The following is a 19032-nucleotide window of genomic DNA, read 5'->3' as shown; positions in this document are numbered from 1 at the left end:
ACATTAAAAGACCAAACATGAACAATCAAATAAGTTAATAAATAAATGGTGATAAATAATTAAATAAATGCATAAAAATCAATAAAATGTATAAATACATAAAAATAAATAAAATGCATAAATATATAAAAATAAATAAATAAAAATGTATAAATAAATAAATACAAATAAATAAAATGGATGAATATAAATAAATAAATAAATAAATAGGTTTCGCTTCCACAGCATCGATGCAACGCTATTACATCTTGTTCATCATGCAATATAATGTATCCATCATTAACTTTGTGATTCACACCTGACCTGTGATTTTCATATCAATAGGTTTTTTTATTCATCAAAAAAAGGTCTATTGATAGATTCTTCAAAAGAATAAATATTACGTGTATTCTCGTAAGGTGAGTGGGTGAGCTTCCTCAGGGTGACAGCTACAGGAACAAATGATAACTGGCATCGGTCCAAACTATTTACTGAAAACCTGAACAGTTTACTGGAAACGTGTTGCATAATGACCTCGGTGACATTAGAGAGAGGAGAGAAGCAAATGATCGACTTATTTGATCACATTTAATGTTAACGCTTTGTGTTCATATTTAATCATATTTTTAATGGCTTTATAAAGATCTGGCTCTGTGCTAACTTTCACATTTTTGGGGAAATTATGCTTAAAAATATATTTTAATTGAATATCAATGGCTCATGTTATGTGACCCAATGACTTAAAATCCAGTCCAGATGTTAATACTAAACGGAACAAGGACACGTCTTTTTTATTTAACTGTTTATCTATCTTTTATTAAAACGTTTATTTAAATTCAGAAATGAGACTTTTATATAAAGGCTGAATACTCATATACATATTAGATATACAAAACACTAAATCCAATATAAAGAGAAGTCCAATGTAGTTATACAAATCTGCATTTATTTCAAGTCACTTGGTCACATGACATGGGAGCTATTGAAAAGAAATGAGATATGTAATTAAAAGATGTACAGTGCAGTAAAATGCAATGATCTTGCATTGAAATATTTTTTTTCATGACACATCAGTAAACTGAAAAGGTGTGCCTCATAATCCATTTTACATAATGGTTTTCGTAGCATATTTTCAATAATATGACAGTTATTACAAATGACATTGGCTTTATCTCAGTTTGGTGTTGTGTAATTCTACCTGTCTTTGTCTTTGTATGTATGTTTAACTGCTTTTGGTCAGTCACTCAACTTCAGGTCTGCAATATATAGGTTTATTTATTGCGGTTATATTGCATAGCACACTTTAAATAAGGGGGGGGGGGGGGTTAAAAGATTTAAAAGGTCATGCTTAACCAATTTCTGCCTTCAGACCTTGTAGTTAAGAATGCTAGGTAACATCCATTTTAAATTGAGTAGAAATGAACACACAAGCTCTGATGGGGCGGTGGGAAATATCGGACAGATTACCAGAAACTCTTTACCTGCAAGGACATGTGACTACAGTAATAGTGAAGTATGTAGTGTAGTTACTGGAACCCAAAAGGTCTCCAAATCCAACTCCCACACACACAACCACTAAAGAGGAAGGAAACATTGCAAACAGACATCTAAGTGTACACACACACACACACCCTGGGCACTGATCTAGAGGAAGGAACGTGGATATCATGTCATGAAACAGGACGTGCATGCTTCTTCCTTTACACAGTGACATGGCCGAATCTGACATATTTGAGTATTGCTCATTAAATGTAAATTAGCTGCTTCACTACACTGAAATACCAACTTCCCTTCCTTAATTTGTAGCTCTTCACATAAAGTAATTTAGTGTGTACAACATCCGCTTTATAACCACATCCTTTAGGATACAAACAGAAAAAAGAACAACGTTTTTTTTTTAACTTTTATTGAAATGAAGTAATACTGAAAACTCACGAGATAATAACCATTAACATTGGTTTTCAGACGGAAAAGGAATCATTATAAAAGGACATAGGCACAGAAACTGAGGAAGCATAATTAAGAGTTAATTAGTGAAATTCTCGAGGTTAATGGGCCGGCCACTTTTCCAAATCAAACGTTAACAACATTCAAATATCAGACAATCACTCCGGCTGGTCATCAAGCCCGGCATTTACTTTTTGAAAATTGCGAACCGAATATTTTACACAAATAAAAAAGCACCATATCCTTTTTTCAAAGTCATGATCAGCATCCAGCCTCTGTAGCTGGGAAGGCTCATCAACTCGTACAGTCTCAAGTTATGCAACACAAAACAACAATAAGCAACTCAACAGCTGACGTTTAAAGCCCGGTAACAAGGCACAAGTACAAGTGTTAAAACATCACTTCAGTTCCTCTGGTGCAAATCCCCTCTCATTTCATGAGAAAATTAGTTCATCGAATTCCATCAATTCATTTAAAGAGTGGGTATAATAACTCAAACATTTTGTAACCCTGTGTTAATTGTTCAATTAACAGCCTTTATTTGGCAAGAATTTAATACATTTTCGTATTAATAGTGTTTTTTGACAACTCGTCTTGAACTTGGCGGGTGTCTACATAAAAGTATCTTAAGAAATGTACTTTGGGAAACGGCCCAAACCACGGTTCAGTCTGGGAGTAGAGCAGCTAATAGAGTAGTTTGTTAAACAGGAGGGAGCGTGTTTGGCTTTTAGTGAATAAATGATCCATCAGTAGTTCTCCCTCTCTCCTCCTGGTCGACCAGCAGGAATACTCCTCTACAGATCCATATTGCTCTTCTTTCCCTATCACACTCACTCTGGGATCCAATCAAATCTGACTTGCATCAACTAACCCCCCCCCCCGAATATTTCATTTAAATCAAAGAAATGTCACAAGACACAAGTCACTGTTGTATATCTGTGACTTTAAGGTGCAACTAGCATAATGAGACTAAAGGATTGGATTCAGGTAGAAAAGACGCGCTAATACAGAGAAAACAGTATTGTGACTATTGTAACTGCACAGTTACTGCTGAACATGGGGTCAACAGATACGATGATAATGCATGATTAACAGATGCTTATGATATAACAGTATTTACAGAAAACGTTAATAGTTTTACTTCCATGTGCATTACAGAATATAAAGCGCCGTTAAGTCCCTTTGAATCACTCATCTAGGATTCATTGAAAGATGTGTTTTAGTGACGCTGTTGTTTTGAGTAACAGTTGAAACCCTGACATTTAAATTCAGAGGTAAATGTCAGTGAAGAGGTAATGCCGTCACGAGAAGCACTTTAAAGATTTCTGCAGAAAAGATTTCTTTCTTCTACTTATCTTCACATTTCTCTCAGATATGGCAGCTATGAATCATTCACATCTCCTTTCATGAAGCTCCTGTGGAGGTGGCATGCACTTAGAACTAAACCAATCACAGGTAATTGAGCTGATTTGGCAACTACTGGAAATGTTAAGCATGCAGGCATGAGAGGATGCAACATTTGAAACAAATATCAGAAATCAAGAACTTAAATAAACAACATTACAACACTGACACTGGTGACTGATCTGATTTTAGCAATTCATTTGATCTATATTATATAACACATCTGTAAGGCCATTTTAATTTGTAACCTTAGTTGCTTGCTCTGACACATTAGTGCAAAGTGTAACTGATGTCTGAGTGCACCTACAAGAGGGACGTTCCTGGTTCTCTGTTCCCGTGGAGACGGTCTGACAAGGGAACAACATGACTCGAACCACCTGGAATTTGTAACCGCGACTGAAAATCGCTGTTTAGGGTTAAGATTTTCCAATTTGAATGACAGATGATTGCAGACGAGTTCCCTTTTTTGACCCAACTTCAAACATTCGATGTGCCACAATGTTGGGAAGTTACAGCCTCAGCCGCGGTATCCCTCCGCCGTTTCGCCCGGAGCCTACGACACCACCACCGCACGCTTCTCATACCCAGAGGGCGCCTCCAGCGGCTCGTCTGGCTCCAAGTCTCTGCCCTGCGTGTATCCTTCATCGGTCGTTACCTCCACGCTGTCAGAAAGGCCTTTGTCTGCCTCTGCCGACACGCCGCAGCGCATCCGGAGCACGGAGTCATCGCAGGGAGTGATGAAAGATGTGACGTCTTTCTCCTCGTCCATCAGTGTGGGAGAGCAGGGCACCACTTCAGGAACAAAGATCTTCTCCTGCAGTTCTCTTCTCTCCGGCATTCCTTTGGCTGCGAATTTCTTTAAGACGAAAACAGAAATTGTTAGATGGAAGTGTGGGTTGAAAATACAATTGTTAAAGTAAAATAGGAGTTGATGATAAGAACAAAGCCCACAAAGAATTTTGGTATAGAAGTTGCTGCATTGGTCTTTTTTCGGTAGACCATGAAGAGGACAAAAGCAACCGCACTGGAGATCAGCAGGACGCTCACCACCCACACATGGACGAGATCTAGTGGAAACAGATAGGAAGTCAATATATTTATAGACTCACTTAAACACACATTTTTAGCAAAGAAACCAGTAGCTCTGAATCTGTGTTCAGTCCAACCCCTGCAGTAAACGAGACAAAGTGTCCTTGTGCAAGATATTGAACCCCAAGTTGCCATCATGTTTAAAAGCGTCAACCAAATACCAAATCATTTAATGTAATGGGTTCTTGACAGAGGGGCTTTGTTGTTGTACTGAAAGAAGCAAGGAGGGCAAGCCAACCAATATTATTCTGTCGGGTAAAACAGAGGAATATAAATAGATTGAAGCTTTAATCAAATGTTGATCTAAACGTTCGAATGCTGCGTGGCTTCTTTTGGGACATTCTGTTAAAACTTGGCATTTCTGCAAAGTTTTTAGATTAAGACAAACACTTTCCAGATTCCAGGTGTGGCTGCATAGGAATGATGCACGGTAAAATGGGTTAGGAAAATATCACAGGTTTGGGAGGACTGGTGACAAAGAAATAATAAAACAAAAACTTTATTTCTAGAGCACTTTTCATTCACAGGGTGCAGCTCAAAGTGCTTCAACAGGAAGCTCCTCTGTATAAACGTACACTTTTATATAATAGTCCTTAAGGCGTGAGTTTTTGAAGACATTATTTTTTAAAGTTGAATTCCATCTAATATGGATTGAAGCAGAATACTTTGCAAGACAAAAAACATTGTTTTGAATTTGGGAGAATACTATCTTGATAATTATCTTTCCTATCATGCGTTGCTGTGCATATTAAAGGTCCCCTATTATACTGTTTTTCATCAATATATTATAGTTCTCAGATATATACAAAACATGTCTCTGAAGTGTTTGGCTCCAAACACCAAACAGATCATTGCAGCATTACCCATAATCCCCTCTGTTTCAGCCCTGTTTCAAAAGTGCTGATTCTCTGTCTGTTACTTTAGATGAAAATAAGGAGCCCCTCCCCACGCCCCTCTGAGAGATATTTGGTTACAAAAAACACAATGGTGCTCTAGGAGGAGATTCGGGTGATAAGGGGGGGGGGGTGTTACCTTGGTTGCTGATTGGCTAATGGTTACACAAGCCAAAAATCGTTATGACATCGTAAAGTGGCCAAAATCTGATCAGCTCATTTTCAGACAGGTTTTTAGAGAAATGGATCAGGACAAAAAGAGAGAATCTTTTTTCCTGAAACTTTCCGAATCTCTTTCCACAGAGGGGACATGCTGATGCTGATGCTACATGCTGATGTAGAAGAGACATGAAAAAGTGGATTTTGCACAATAGGTGACCTTTAAGTATGAAACTAACAAAATAAAAAAAGATAAGAAAATGTTACTCAACAGCTTGGTGGTTCTTCGTATGGCGCGGCACAGACCGGTCGGAGGGTTTTCACTAACATCTTCTCCAGCTCGCCTTCGACCGTCACACAGTGTTTCTCCTGAGAAGCGGCCACTATGACGTTCTCCTCACACACACTCTCCTCACAGTCAGTTGGGTCTGTGTGTGTCTTCTGCACACAGACACATAATGGTAAGCAGGTGTGCAACTATTCATACAAATACTTCATTTACAGAACTCAGTATGATTACTTTCACTTGACATGTAGTGCAATGTATTTCATCTATGTACTTGTGTTTTGTTTGTATATTCTAGTTTATTCTGACTTGTAAACAATCTGCTTTTGTGACCTATCGCCTGTATTTCACATCATGTATGTTTATACTGATGTTCATTAAGTTGCACTGTCACCATCAAATAAACAAATACAAATATGAAGTGATAATTCCTGCTAACTGCTATGACCCTGAGATATTTGCTCATGCTTTATCAATGCCATACGAAACTTCAGAAGGTGATAGAGGGTCTGACCTGGTGGACCACCTCGACCATGTATCGAAATACGGGGAGCTTTTTGCTTTTCTTCTTGTACAACAGCCAGGGATGCACGAAGCGGACCAGCATTTTGCCATCATGTAGGGTCGTGACGTTTACTGAAGGGAGGTCAAGAGAACCTGAAAAACAAACATCAACATTTCTTAATTGTAATTTAGGTTTCATGTTGACTTTAAAAAAAGTTAAACCATTAGTTGCTCCATAGCTCCGCTAGAGGTGAAAACCTTCACATGTTACTTTTAAAAGGGACCTATTCTGTTCACTTTCAGGTTCATATGTGTATTGTGTGTCTCTGTGACTTGTCTCCTTGCTTTAATGTTCAAAAAGGTCTTTATTTTTCTCTTACTGCCTGTGCTGCAGCACCTCTTTTCACCCTGTCTGAAACCAGAGCCCAGTGCGCTCTGATTGGCTAGCTGGCCAGCTCTGTTGTGATTGGTCAACCACTTAGAGATGTCAGAATATTGATTGGACATGTTGGTAAACACATTTAAAAAAGTTACATTAAAAAAATGTCCCAAATTGGGATCAATAAAGTACTTCTTATCTTGATAGTAAGCTTAGTCAATAAGAGCGAACGCAGAGCACGGGTGGGAAGAAGCGACATGCTAATCACATTAAATATGGCGCTAGCAAAGCAGCGAGAGGTGATGAGAGGTTCTATTCTATTTTATTGTATTTACTTGTACTATTTTATGTTTTATTGTGTTGCACTGTTGGAGGAGCCTGTGACCTAAGATTTTAAATGTCATAACTGTTATGGAAATAATTATCATAAGACGCCAATTTATAACATACAGGACAAACCGTGATGTCTGTTTACCTTCTTTAAGGACACAGGCGGCTTAGCCAATAATGTTATTGTTCCCATTCTGTGACCGGTGAATACTGGGATACAGATGGTCTGTGTTGTGGGTACACTGGGACACTTCCTTCTCTGTATTTGTGGACTCCAAGGTAAAATCTTCGAGGTCATAGGTGTCCGAGGCAAGTAGCTCTGTGTTCCCACACTGTTTAGGCTATCTCCTCAAATATGTTGTTTACTCTCTGCGAAACCAGTTAGATGGGCTGGCAAGAGAGAGGCTCTCCAGAATTGACGTGGCAACTCTACCGTGGAGTCAGAACCTCTGACTCTTGGATTTGTGATGTGAATACTCTGGTACCAACTCCAAATAAATCACAGTGGTTTGACATCAAAGCTCCGACTCTTCCCGTGTCTCCTTCCTGAGTCGGTGACTCCACTGCATGCTACACAGAAGTTTCCTTTACAATAACTGCACTGTAGCTATGCACACATGACAATAAAAGCCTTGAAACTTGAATAACCCACAGATTGATTAAAAAATAATATAATAATAATAATAATAATAAAAATCAATTCATTGTCTGAATTGTATCAATGTGAAACATGATGAAGGCGACCCCTCACATTAATGCCTGAACAGTGTTCTGACGATGATAGCTATCTTAACATGTCTGTTACTAACATTCTCCTGTAACTGTTCACCTGTCAGCCCAACAGAACCCCCAGGACAAAACTCAAATATTAATATATAAAAAAGGTTTAGTGATGTCAGCTCGTTTTCTTCTACAATGCCATCAATGCTCACATTTTCTTTCACTTAGAGCGTCCTGGAAATAGCTGAATTCTATTGAGTCCGGAGGGGCGGAGTTAGACTCATTCTGTCCAATCACAGCAGTTACGGAAATTATGTATTCGTTCCTGGGATCAGAGAGAAACGACACGTCGGCTTGCTTCGCTGGCGGCTCCACCCAACTCTCACTGGGAGGACTGTGGAAACCAATAAGAGAGAAAGGAATATGAGTATCTCAAATCAGAGACTATAATCATGTGTTAAAGTTAAGAAGAACTTTAAGAAGTTTTATAAAAGTAGTTACTAACAATGCTTTTTGTTAGGAGCCAATAATAAAAATCTTGTGTATTAATTCAAAGAAAACTATCTCAAAGCCAAACCTAAAATTTGAACATGAAATTGTGAAAAACTATTGCGAGGATATCTTTAATTTAAATATCCATGTTTATGAACAATTAAACTGTGAGTCTTGATCAAAATACCCTTTAAAGAGCAGAATCCTTTAGTCTAACCCCTTAACAAATTCTCCATTAGTGTGCTGTTGGACATAGACTATTTATAAAACTAAGTCAAGGAGTATTTTCTGTCTGTACTGTATATGCAGAACAAAGTCTGATCCAGGATTGCTGTTATCTGAATACATGTTTGTTTTAATGTTGCAGTGTTTGTTTGCAGAGATCAACCTAAACAATACACCTTTTAACAGCCAAAGACAGAATAATGAGTACAAAGGAAATGCACAAACCTTCCCATCGAGCGGATATTGACTCTGAATCTGAGCCCGGGGACGAGCTGGCCGTAGTCCCACCGCAGCACGTTGTGCATGTTGTGGCACTCCAGGGTCACGTTGGCCGGCGGCTCCACTGTGGACACACAAACACCAGGGTGAGGAGATTTGAAAGGCTTTCAAATTCACACTGAACACCACCTCAAAATGAATATCAGTCTGTTAGGAAAACATCGCTCGTCACCGGCTTGAGTTTCAATAATCAGGATACATGTATTTATTATTAAGTATTAATCCTGACACACAGAGCATATGGGACACCTAGTTCCTGAACAGTGTCCTTCACATGCTGATATACAAGAGAGGGAGTTATTCAGTCACAAGATGGAGGAATTCCGGTTCAAAGCTGTATACAATGTTTAGTTCAGATTAGCTAAGGCCCACGTAAGCAATAAACATGAGTCATAAGTCTATCTCCATAGGGGCTGAATCATCATGTTAATCACATAGCTATCATATGCCTAAAACAGTGTGTCCTGGCGCTCTTCTAGGTAATCATACATCCTGTCACGTGCACAGCTACGTAGGGCCTTTGTTATCATGTGTACTCTGATATTGGAAGAGTACATTCAGTATTTTCCCAACACAGTCCAATAAATGATGCCAAAGGAGAAGTTCCCTTACTCCAATATAACCTTTTGCTCATAGTAATCATTGACTATGGGTATTTTCACTAACACGAACCCCCCACTAGAGGGAACTGCATTCAAACTTATACGATACACTCCTACTTAACATCTTTGAGTGGGTCTACTTTGCCCACACAGACACAAAAGCTAAACAAGGAAGTAATGTCAGGAAATGTAAGGCTTTAAGCCAATGTGGAAATTGCAGATTGGTAATCTAATCTACAAGAAACCTCATGCAGGTCTCCTCTGACACTGAGAAAAAAGAAACTCCCCAAAGCCTGCACATACTTGCTCATGATCTCTAAAAAGAGTATTACAATAAATGAACATTGATTTCACTTTGAAAAGTGGGCTGATCTTCACTTCAGCTCTTTCACTTTCACTGAATGTACATTACAAGAGACCAAATGATTGTAAAAGCAGGTTCAACCATTGTGGTGGATACTTGTGAAAATACGTGTGGTATTCCTGTTACAGGAAACCATGCCTCAGAGCATTGCACAACTACAGTCCACACACACACACACCACAAACAATTACTAATACAATGTGAACAATGACCTTGGCCTGGGAAGGTAATTTAAGGAAGTTCAATAAAAAAGACAAAGGCTTCAAATAATCTTCGGATGTGTTCCTTAACACTCCAACAGATTGTTATGAGTCACCCCCGTTATCATCCATTTCAGTTTCAATTCCTCTGTGAACAAACATTTACGTTCAGGCACGTGATAACACAAATACCAAAGCCTCAAATCTAGGTTGAGACGTGAGAAGGTGTTAAAGGGAAATCTCAGATGGGGGCGTGTGAACTAAAGAAGTGCTAACCGCAGCAGTGAAGTCGGTCTCTGAGGCGTTCACCACATTGCAGCACGGGGCCACACGTGTAACCACGCCATTTCACTTCAGCATTTAACTTCCGTTTCAACGTCTCATAAGAGTTTTCTGAACACCATCTGAAAATGCAATAGAAAAAGAATGACTCCGAACTTAAAGTAGGCATATAGTGGCGCATTCCCACTGCAGGGCCTCGTATGGTATGGTTAGGCCTCGTTAGGCCAGGCTCACTTTATGCTGCGTTTCCATTACAGTTTAGTAGCTGGGGCAGTAACTATAGTAACGCATTGTCGGCGGAGTCGTGACGTCATCTTTAATGAGAACCACAGAAAACCAACATCAGCCGTTAGCTGTTAGACCTCACAGCTCTTCATATCTGTTCAGAAACTAGACAAAAGTTACACAAGTACAAACCACAGACTGTCTGTGTCATAGCGAATACAGTCGCTGGTTTATTTATGTCTGTATCGGCCGTTGTTGTGAGTGTGGACGGTCGGAGCATATACTGCGGTAGCTTAGCCGATCTCCATTTATAAAAACACACATTTTAAAAGGGTTTTTTGCCTGCCGTCTATCTGCAGACTTGTCAATGCATTAATTCATGGTTTTTACTAACCGGTATCAGTATGTTGTTACTTCGGCATCATTTTGAAACGTGTATTACAATTAAATCACGGTCAAATATGTTCAATTTGTTGTAGCTGTAGCCCCCTTGCCAGCGATTCTCTCACTAGTTTAGTATATTCAGCACGGTTGTTGGACCGGAAAGAACCTGGATTTTGGAGGGCCAGAAAAACTGTGACACAGTACCCGTTAGCCGGAACTACCCCTAGTGGAAACGCAACAAAAAAACGGGCCGGGTTTGGCACAGTGGAAATGCAAAGTGTTTACCATTAAATCTAGTCTGAGAAAAATGATTTAAAATATTGAAAAACTGGCTTAAAGAGCGAGGACATCCAGTGGCTAATGCACAACTTTATGTTCTGTAAATAATATTTAAATGAATGCTGAGCTTTGCCAAAAGAAACTTGATTATGAAAATGTACAGAGGTAAATTCTTTATATTGAGTCTTTGTTTAATCCCCCTCCCAAACATACATTTTTTCTGGAGAGCTTTTGGAGTGGGTCCACGTTGAAATGTTTTTTGACAAATTGTTGTGTTAAACTTGGGTTTTATGTTATATAGTTATAACTATGGTTCTATTCATATATGTTTAAAACGAATCTTCGAATCAAATTGATTAAATGCCAAATCAGAGTTACCAAATTGTAGGTCTACCAAAATCAAACGTGACTTGACTGAAGGAATATTAAAAAGCTGTCCTACGAAAGCCTGGTGTTAAAATAAAAAAAGACAGAAACATGTTGCAGCAAGGAGCCACTGATTTACAAAAGGCAGGAGGTGAACTTAACGAATCATTTAAATCCTCCAGCTGAGGATAGGTAGAGTAGTGATCAGTAATGTTTACTCGACATGAGCGTGTTTCTCGGTTCATACGAGTTCAGCGGGACCGACTGCAGAAGCCACAGCAGCAGACAGATTTGTGCAAACAAAGCAAAAAACATATTTCAGAAAGAAGGAAGAGAGCTCCGCCCTATCAGACATAAAAAAGAGGTCACTGTTGACGTGTGCTGCTATCGCCACAAAATAACTGACGACGTTCCTGAGTGCTTGAGAAAACAAAACACTTTCAAACTGAGTTTAAAAACATGTGGTTACCCCAAGAAACTGTTATTTTGCACAGAAAGTAAGATGTGAAAGATATCTAGTTGTTGTTTTGTGTTGTTTCAATGTGCAACAAAATGGTTGAGTGTAGATAAAATAGAAGTATGGAGGTATAGTAAGTTTCTACTTAGTTCTTGATAATAATATATTTAATGGAATAGTATTTCCTAGTTTACATTGATTGTCTGTCTTTATTGTTAGATTTGTTTTGTAAAATCATTTCATTTTATACATTGCTTATATTTTGATATATTTGTGTATACAGTATATAACTCTGGATGACTTTGCAACAGATCAGTTTTGTTGTGACCATGATAGTGGAGCTTCTCTTGACATTTGCAGTCAGAAGCAGAACAGGAAAAGGAAGGACAGAGCAGATGGACGAGGAGATACAAACACAAACTGTTAAGTTCAAATCTATAAAACCCCCAAACCAAACATCAACACAGCTTTCCTGTCGGTGCAGCGTCTCGGACAGATTTAATCAGTGAGCCGGAAATATTTCTCACTGCAGACGTTTCCACATGTTGCATGAAGAGTGTTTACAAAACACTGACATCAGTAATGGCTGCCTTCACTGTAGGTATTTAGTTGGTATATAGACATGACACTATAACACTGCACTGTAAATAAAGACTTGGCAAGCAACACAAGCTCTGCTCAGATCACAATCAATGTAAGGTAATACAGGCATTTCAAGAATTGTTCAATGTTGATCAGTGTTTCCCATACATTGATTCATTTGTGAGTTAGGGTTAAAAAAAAAAATCTGTATTCTTATTTTTTTTGGTGGTCTAATGCAGTGGTTCTCAAATGGGGGTACACGGACCCCTAGGGGTACGTTTGAGTACTGCAGGGGGTACGTGAGATTTTTTTTTTTAAATAACGAAGTTTGAGCAGTGTGGGTTTTATATTAACAGAGTTACACATATTTCAAAACGTGAAGTGTAATAACTGCAGTGGCCTTCCTGTCACTGAGAATAACAAAGATCCTCAGTGAATCACAAGCCCATGTTTCGCACTAAATTGTAAGTACAACTTATTAAAAAGATCAGTTAAATGCAACTAATGTCGTCTTAGTGTTATTGCATGATGTTAAAATTGGTTTGCCATGAATTTAGTGATGGATTGTACACATTTGAAATGTAGCATTTAAGTGTTTCTAAGTTACAAGGTTGTTGTTTTAATAAATCAGACACTGATGGTGCAGCACTGTACTGTACCTCTTTATATAGGCATTTCTTCCATAACAAATTGTTTTTGCGCTGATCAGGGGGTACTTGGCTGAATTTATTTTTCAAAGGGGGTACATTATTGAAAAAAGTTTGAGAATCACTGGTCTAATGGATAGTGAGGTGGGCCGATGATTGGGAGGTTGCGAGTTCAAATCCGCCTGGAACACAACCACTAGTGTGCCCTTGAGTAAGGCACTCAGTTACTCCAGGGAGAATGTCCCTGTAATTGCTCATTGTAAGTCGCTTTGGAATAAGGCGTCTGCTAAATGCCTAAATTGTAAATTATATTTTTGGGAGAATAAACCCCACAGATCCTCAACTCCGCTGTGTCTCACTCATTGACAACGCAACACAGAGCAACAAGAACATTGCCTACAGTAGCCATGAACTTGAATGTATTTTGATATTTGAGGGGGGGTGGATGCGTGGGCCACCCGAATAGGTTAAGGGGCCTTTGGCTTTTCTTGCCGGGGGGTGCCCCCACAAATAGAATCAAATTCTGTGGGAAACACTGAATACCCATGTTGTCTTTGTTGTAAATAAATAACAGCAGTCTTGGGGTCGTTTTTTCCCATTTCTAGTCAAAGCTTTTTTTGCCTAAGTCTAAGAAATATTAACATGTTTTTCTAACAAAAAACAGACAGAGCCAAAGTTCTCAAATGTTAACCGTCTAAACGCAATCAGTCACACAGGATCCTTGCATACTAACACTTATTTTACGACAGATTACATTTAAATGTCATCTTAAATTAGGAGCAATAAAATCAAAAAGAACACCAACAAGATTACAAATGCAACATCTGACTGATGATAACATTTGGAAAAAAATGAAAGAAAAGTAAACTGAGGAAAGAGGCACATCCTTACAACTGAAAAGATGGAATTTGGTCATTGTTGGCAGTTTCACTTGCACAAAAGGAAACGTAATGATTCATTGATAGTCGTAAAAGTTGCTTTTTAAATATCTGACTTAGAATAAAATCGTCTAAGGACATACTTCAGCCTATGCTACAAAAACAGTAGATGTTTGATTCCTGTTGTAATGTAATATATATTTAACTGTCACCTAGTGGACTAATATGTCTTTGACATTGTGTCTCAAGCTAAAGGTCTCCACAACAGGCACAGTGGTGATCTCATACTGAAGGTGAAACGAGATAATGAGAAATATCTATTCTAAGGCATGAACGAAAGCAAATTCAGAGGTAAGGTGTATATTTTCTTGGAAAGCCCAACTTGTTGTGACACAAGTAGTGTGATGGTATTGGTTGACTCATCACAATTGTCTAAATTCAGGGGAATTATGGCAATATGTCCAGACTCCACACAAGACAACAGGAGACCTTTACTATCCAGTTGTGTTTTACGACAGATTGACGATACTCTTTACTGTATACACCGAGACTTTGTAAAAGCTGCGGTGGAAACTCATCCATACCAACAGTTCACACCCACAAGCGCCCATCACCCCAGCCACAAACTGTTCAGTCTGCTGCCGCCTGGCAGGCGTTACCGCAGCATCCAGACAAAAACCACCAGATTCAGAGATAGTTTCATCCCACAGGCAATAAGACTGTTAAACACCTGAACTGTTGTAACAACATCCATAACATTCATCTGCTACTTAGTAATTATGTATCTATTTATCTAATATATCATTCCAATAGCTTGCATATAGACTTATTTCACTACTTCACTTTTTTTAAACTATTTTTCTTTTTGTATTTACTTTTTAATATTTAAATGCACTATATTTTTCTGTTTTTCTGTATTATTGTGTTGCACTGTTGGAGAAGCCTGTGACCTAAGATTGTCATCGACATAACTCTGTAGCTATGTTCGTATGACAAATAAAGAACCTTGAACCTCTGACGACAACATGAAACACACCTTCACCACATTACACAGCCTCCTGTTTCTGAATGACAGGATGTCGATGAACTCACATCCCAGCCTGTTTACATGGTCTGGTTTCAGAGATGAGCGCAGGCAGGTGACAATATTGCCACCTGTACTGAAGACCCTCTCTGAAGAGGAACTTGTGGCAGTGCTGCCACATATGACACAGGAAAAAAAGACTGAACCCTTTCTTTGCCATTATATAAAAATAGTGTTGCTACAAAAGTATAGATGAACTCAGTGTTTCCCCTACCATTGTCTTGGCGGAGCCCCGCGCCCCGCCTGAAATTCAAGGTGTTTTTTTTATTTAAAAATTAAAATATATATATAGCGCAAAATTGCAACTGAAGTAATCTATCTACGGTCACTTTTCACATTGAACATGTGCTCTTTTATTAAATAAACTAAACGCCTATGTTATTTATCCAATGTATGTGCATGTTTCAGTGTCCACTGCTTTGCGTATTCACATTCTCCCTCCGTGTAACACTGTACTTTATTACTTTTACAAATACTTTGTTACTGTACGATAACAATAATCCACAGCTCCTCTCTCTGCTCCAGAGGATATAAAAAAAAGTTCATTTTTTCCCCGCAGCACCCTGCCAAGGCAGTAAACCTAGGGGAAACACTGAACTCCCAACCTAAGGAAATGTGAGGGTTTTCAATCCCTCACGTAGCTCCACAAGTCACGTATGCAGGAATAAGAAGCAGTTAACCTTGTGTCCTGTGCCTGTCAACTTGAGTCTTGATACCACTGTGAAAAAAAAAGCAAAGCAATACATCCCATGTACTGAAACATTAAGTTCTTTATTAGAGTTTGCATACTGGCATCTTTAGGAAGTTGTAAAAGTCATAACAAGTGTATAATTAAGTGTCAAATCCTGCTCTGTGGTAGGATTTCAGTCTGATGTTAAAAGTGTTTGTGTCATTTATCGGAGTAATCCTCAGACGTTTGAGCAAAACAGGCCCAATATATCAGGAAGAATGCTTAAAATGCTTCGTCTGAAAGGATTTTACTCCCCTCACATATTTTACTTTATATGTGGGGAATATCAAAGGGTTCAAATATCTATATAAATATAGTTTAACAGTGTTGCTATTTTCATCATTAAAGGTAGGGTAGGTAATTCACTTCAGAACCACTTTTTGTTATATTCCATGCAATGCTCTTAACATCCCACAAAACGTATCTCGTGCCCTCATTGGTCATGTGCGCGTTCGTGTGTTGGAGGAGGGTCTCTGTAAGGAAGTCTGAAGGAAGGGGCAGATTTTTTTCGGCTGCGTACTTTCAAATTCTAGCGCACTCGAGCTGGTTTCTCCATTCTTACCTACCCTACCTTCAATCACTGCTTTATCAATAATAGAGCTGAAAGTAATGAGTGTTTTCCATTCTTTATAGAGTCTGGTTGCATTAATGCTCGAGTTTAGAGCCGTTCGCCAGGAAAATCAATTAAGAACAAATTCTTATTTACAATGAAGACCTGACAGGAGGCAAAGGCTGGTTTGGGAGGAAAATAAATAAAAAGACAGACTCCGGGCACTACAGAACCCAGGAGACAACACAAACACATAGAGCAAAGATGACAGGCATAGCAGTTAAACATATAAAAACTCTAAAACAATATTGCTGTGGTTCAATCAGTCATTAAAATCAGCATTAGGCAAAGCAGCTACATGTGTGTACCAGGGTGTCAATAATAGTGACATTGAAGGTGCGGGGGGAGACAAAGGTTTTCATTTTCAACGTTTTCTGAATGACATTAAGCTATCTGCTGCTGCAAACTGAAAGGCGGAGCGGCCAAAGGATGTATGGGCGTTGGGGATCTTTAACAGGATGCTTGTAGCTGACCGGGTGTTGTGCGTCGGGGGTGTGCGGAGTTGCAGTAATTGTGTGAGGTAGAAGGGGGTGAGGCCTAGGAGTGTTTTGTAAACAAACATCAGCCAGTGGATGTTGCGTCTGGTCTCAAGAGAGGGCCAGTTAGCCAGTGAGTACAGGTCACAGTGGTGTTACACAGAGGTTAGATACCATGCATTGAAGTGCAATAAATGAGGAGAGGATATGTTCCAAAAATGGTCATTAGCGTTATTTATTACCACTCATCTCCATCAGTGAGGGCCAAAAGAGGCACTAGTACATTAGACTGTGAACAACATTTAATATGAGAGGATAGAGCTGATCTACACTGCACAAAGAATAACAGGCAGAGCAGTGTCTGTGGTTCTTCCAACGGCCAGTTTCAAATCCTGTTTTTGACACCATTTGTCACCCACCCTGCCCCCCCTTTGACGGTCTTTTCTGTGTGTGTAAAAATGCCAAAAAGAGTAAAGAACTGCAAACCATTTTCATCAAATTCAAAACTTAACGTGTGCAGGAATGGCAGAGTTCACAATCTACTTCAGAACTGATGTATTGTAGGTTTCTGCAGGTTTTGATCTGTGAATGTGTTGGGCTACTTAGTGAAAAAAGTCTGCTTACGTGCTTCTAACAATGAACACAATGCAGGAATTGCACAACACAGTGTCTTGGGTAATACTGAAAGGCACAAAGAGGAAATAAAGAAACCCCCGAACACAGAAGACAAAGCTATCAGTCGGTTTGATCAGCCTCATGGGATCTAACAAGAGTATATGTTTGTGTTTTGGGGTCAAATGTTCACTCGGTGTCAGTGGTGTAAAGTAACTAAGTGCATTTACTCGAGCACCATTTTAAGGTACTTGTACTTTACTTTTAGTATTTATTTCACAAGCTACCCTGCTGCATAAAACGTAATTAATACTAGGTGCACATTTACCAGCTTTTATAACAGTCAAGGGTAAAATAAAACGTGTAATGTATATCATTCTGAAATGGGCCAATCTGCATAACAAGTCCTTTTACTTTTGGTACTTCAAGAATATTTTGATGCTAATACTTTTGTATATAAGATCTGAGTACTTCTTCCACCTCTGTACAGTATACATTAGTTTAGTAGATTTACCATTAAAGATTTAATTCCCTCCCTTACAACTCCTCTCCTATCAAAGTAGATTGTTTACAGTTGTTTACATGCCCACACATAGCCTACTGTACAATGGATGTGCGCAACGCTAGCCTGTTCTCTCTGGCTGTAAATGGTATCGAATACATATATTTTAAAGATTTGAAATAACACTCTAACACGGAATAATAATCTTGCTTACTGAGAAGTTACAGGAAAGAAAAACCCTACTCCGACCTCGATACAAGCACGAAGAGCGCTTTTAGTTAGCAGTGATTCGCCGTTTTCCTGCAGCCAGGGCCCCGTCCTCCTATCGCCAATTTATACTAAACATTAATTAAATGCCACACAAACCACGATATTCAGTAAATAACTTCCATAATTGAGTAGTGTTACACCTTCTTAATAATTCGGCTTCATATAAGTGTTGAAAACAAACACACATAACGATGTAAACACTGACTTAAGTTAGCTAATGGATGTACGTAAGCTAGTAACGTAGCAACAACTTACCCAGGGCCAACACAACTTGTACCAAGGCGAGAAACAGGATAACGGGATTAAATGTCGCCAAATCCATACTGAGCTGGTAGTCAAATGTTCTTGTTATTATATTATTAAAGTTCGTACAATGTGTAGTCTAACGTATCTAAAGTTGCATCGGGAAGCTGCAGGGAAACCGCTACAGTGTGAGCAGCAGGTCAATGTGATCCGCTGGAGATCCAAAAGCGGATGTGACCTTCCTTAATGCTGCCTTTCCCAAACCTCGTAATTTTGGACTTCTGAAAATAAAGATGCAAATTGCTGTTGATTCATTTAAGAAATGAAATGGTAGGCCAATGAGCAATGGTGTAAAGTAACTAACATTTACTCAAATACTGTACTTCAGTAACATTTTGAGAGACTTGTACTTTACTTGAGTATTTCAAAATGGTGCTACCTTGTTATTCTACCCCATTGCAATTCAGAGGTAAATCGTGTACTTTTACTCCACTACATTTATTTAATACCTTTAGTTACTTTTCAGATGTTGATTAATGATGATGTGAAATAT

General features: G+C 38.8%; 1 protein-coding gene across 1 annotated transcript; it reads right to left on the bottom strand.

Annotated features, from left to right (window-relative positions):
• Positions 1 to 1868: 1868 nt before the first annotated feature.
• On the bottom strand, positions 1869 to 18710 carry ifngr1l (interferon gamma receptor 1-like). Its single transcript, XM_034237924.1, has 7 exons — positions 18492 to 18710; positions 8633 to 8750; positions 7903 to 8084; positions 6272 to 6414; positions 5744 to 5912; positions 4282 to 4397; positions 1869 to 4186 (listed from the first exon to the last, which is right to left on the bottom strand). The coding sequence occupies exons 1-7, from the start codon at positions 18556 to 18558 to the stop codon at positions 3884 to 3886; spliced, it is 1098 nt and encodes a 365-aa protein (XP_034093815.1). The 5' UTR covers positions 18559 to 18710; the 3' UTR covers positions 1869 to 3883.
• Between the last annotated feature and the right edge of the window lie 322 nt (positions 18711 to 19032).

The sequence above is a fragment of the Gymnodraco acuticeps genome, unplaced genomic scaffold (genome assembly GCF_902827175.1).
Source record: "Gymnodraco acuticeps unplaced genomic scaffold, fGymAcu1.1, whole genome shotgun sequence".
Classification (NCBI taxonomy): domain Eukaryota; kingdom Metazoa; phylum Chordata; class Actinopteri; order Perciformes; family Bathydraconidae; genus Gymnodraco; species Gymnodraco acuticeps.
This window is presented reverse-complemented; position numbering and strand designations above follow the sequence as displayed.

What these genes read in the sequence shown, in the direction of transcription:
- ifngr1l (XM_034237924.1), bottom strand. Translation starts at nt 18,558, where the DNA reads ATGGATTTGGCGACATTTAATCCCGTTATCCTGTTTCTCGCCTTGGTA. An exon ending in TGGTCGAGGTGGTCCACCAG is followed by an intron (nt 5,913 to 6,271) that starts GTCAGACCCTCT and finishes GTCTGTGTGCAG; the next exon opens with AAGACACACACAGACCCAAC. An exon ending in CTTCTATACCAAAATTCTTT is followed by an intron (nt 4,187 to 4,281) that starts GTGGGCTTTGTT and finishes TTCGTCTTAAAG; the next exon opens with AAATTCGCAGCCAAAGGAAT.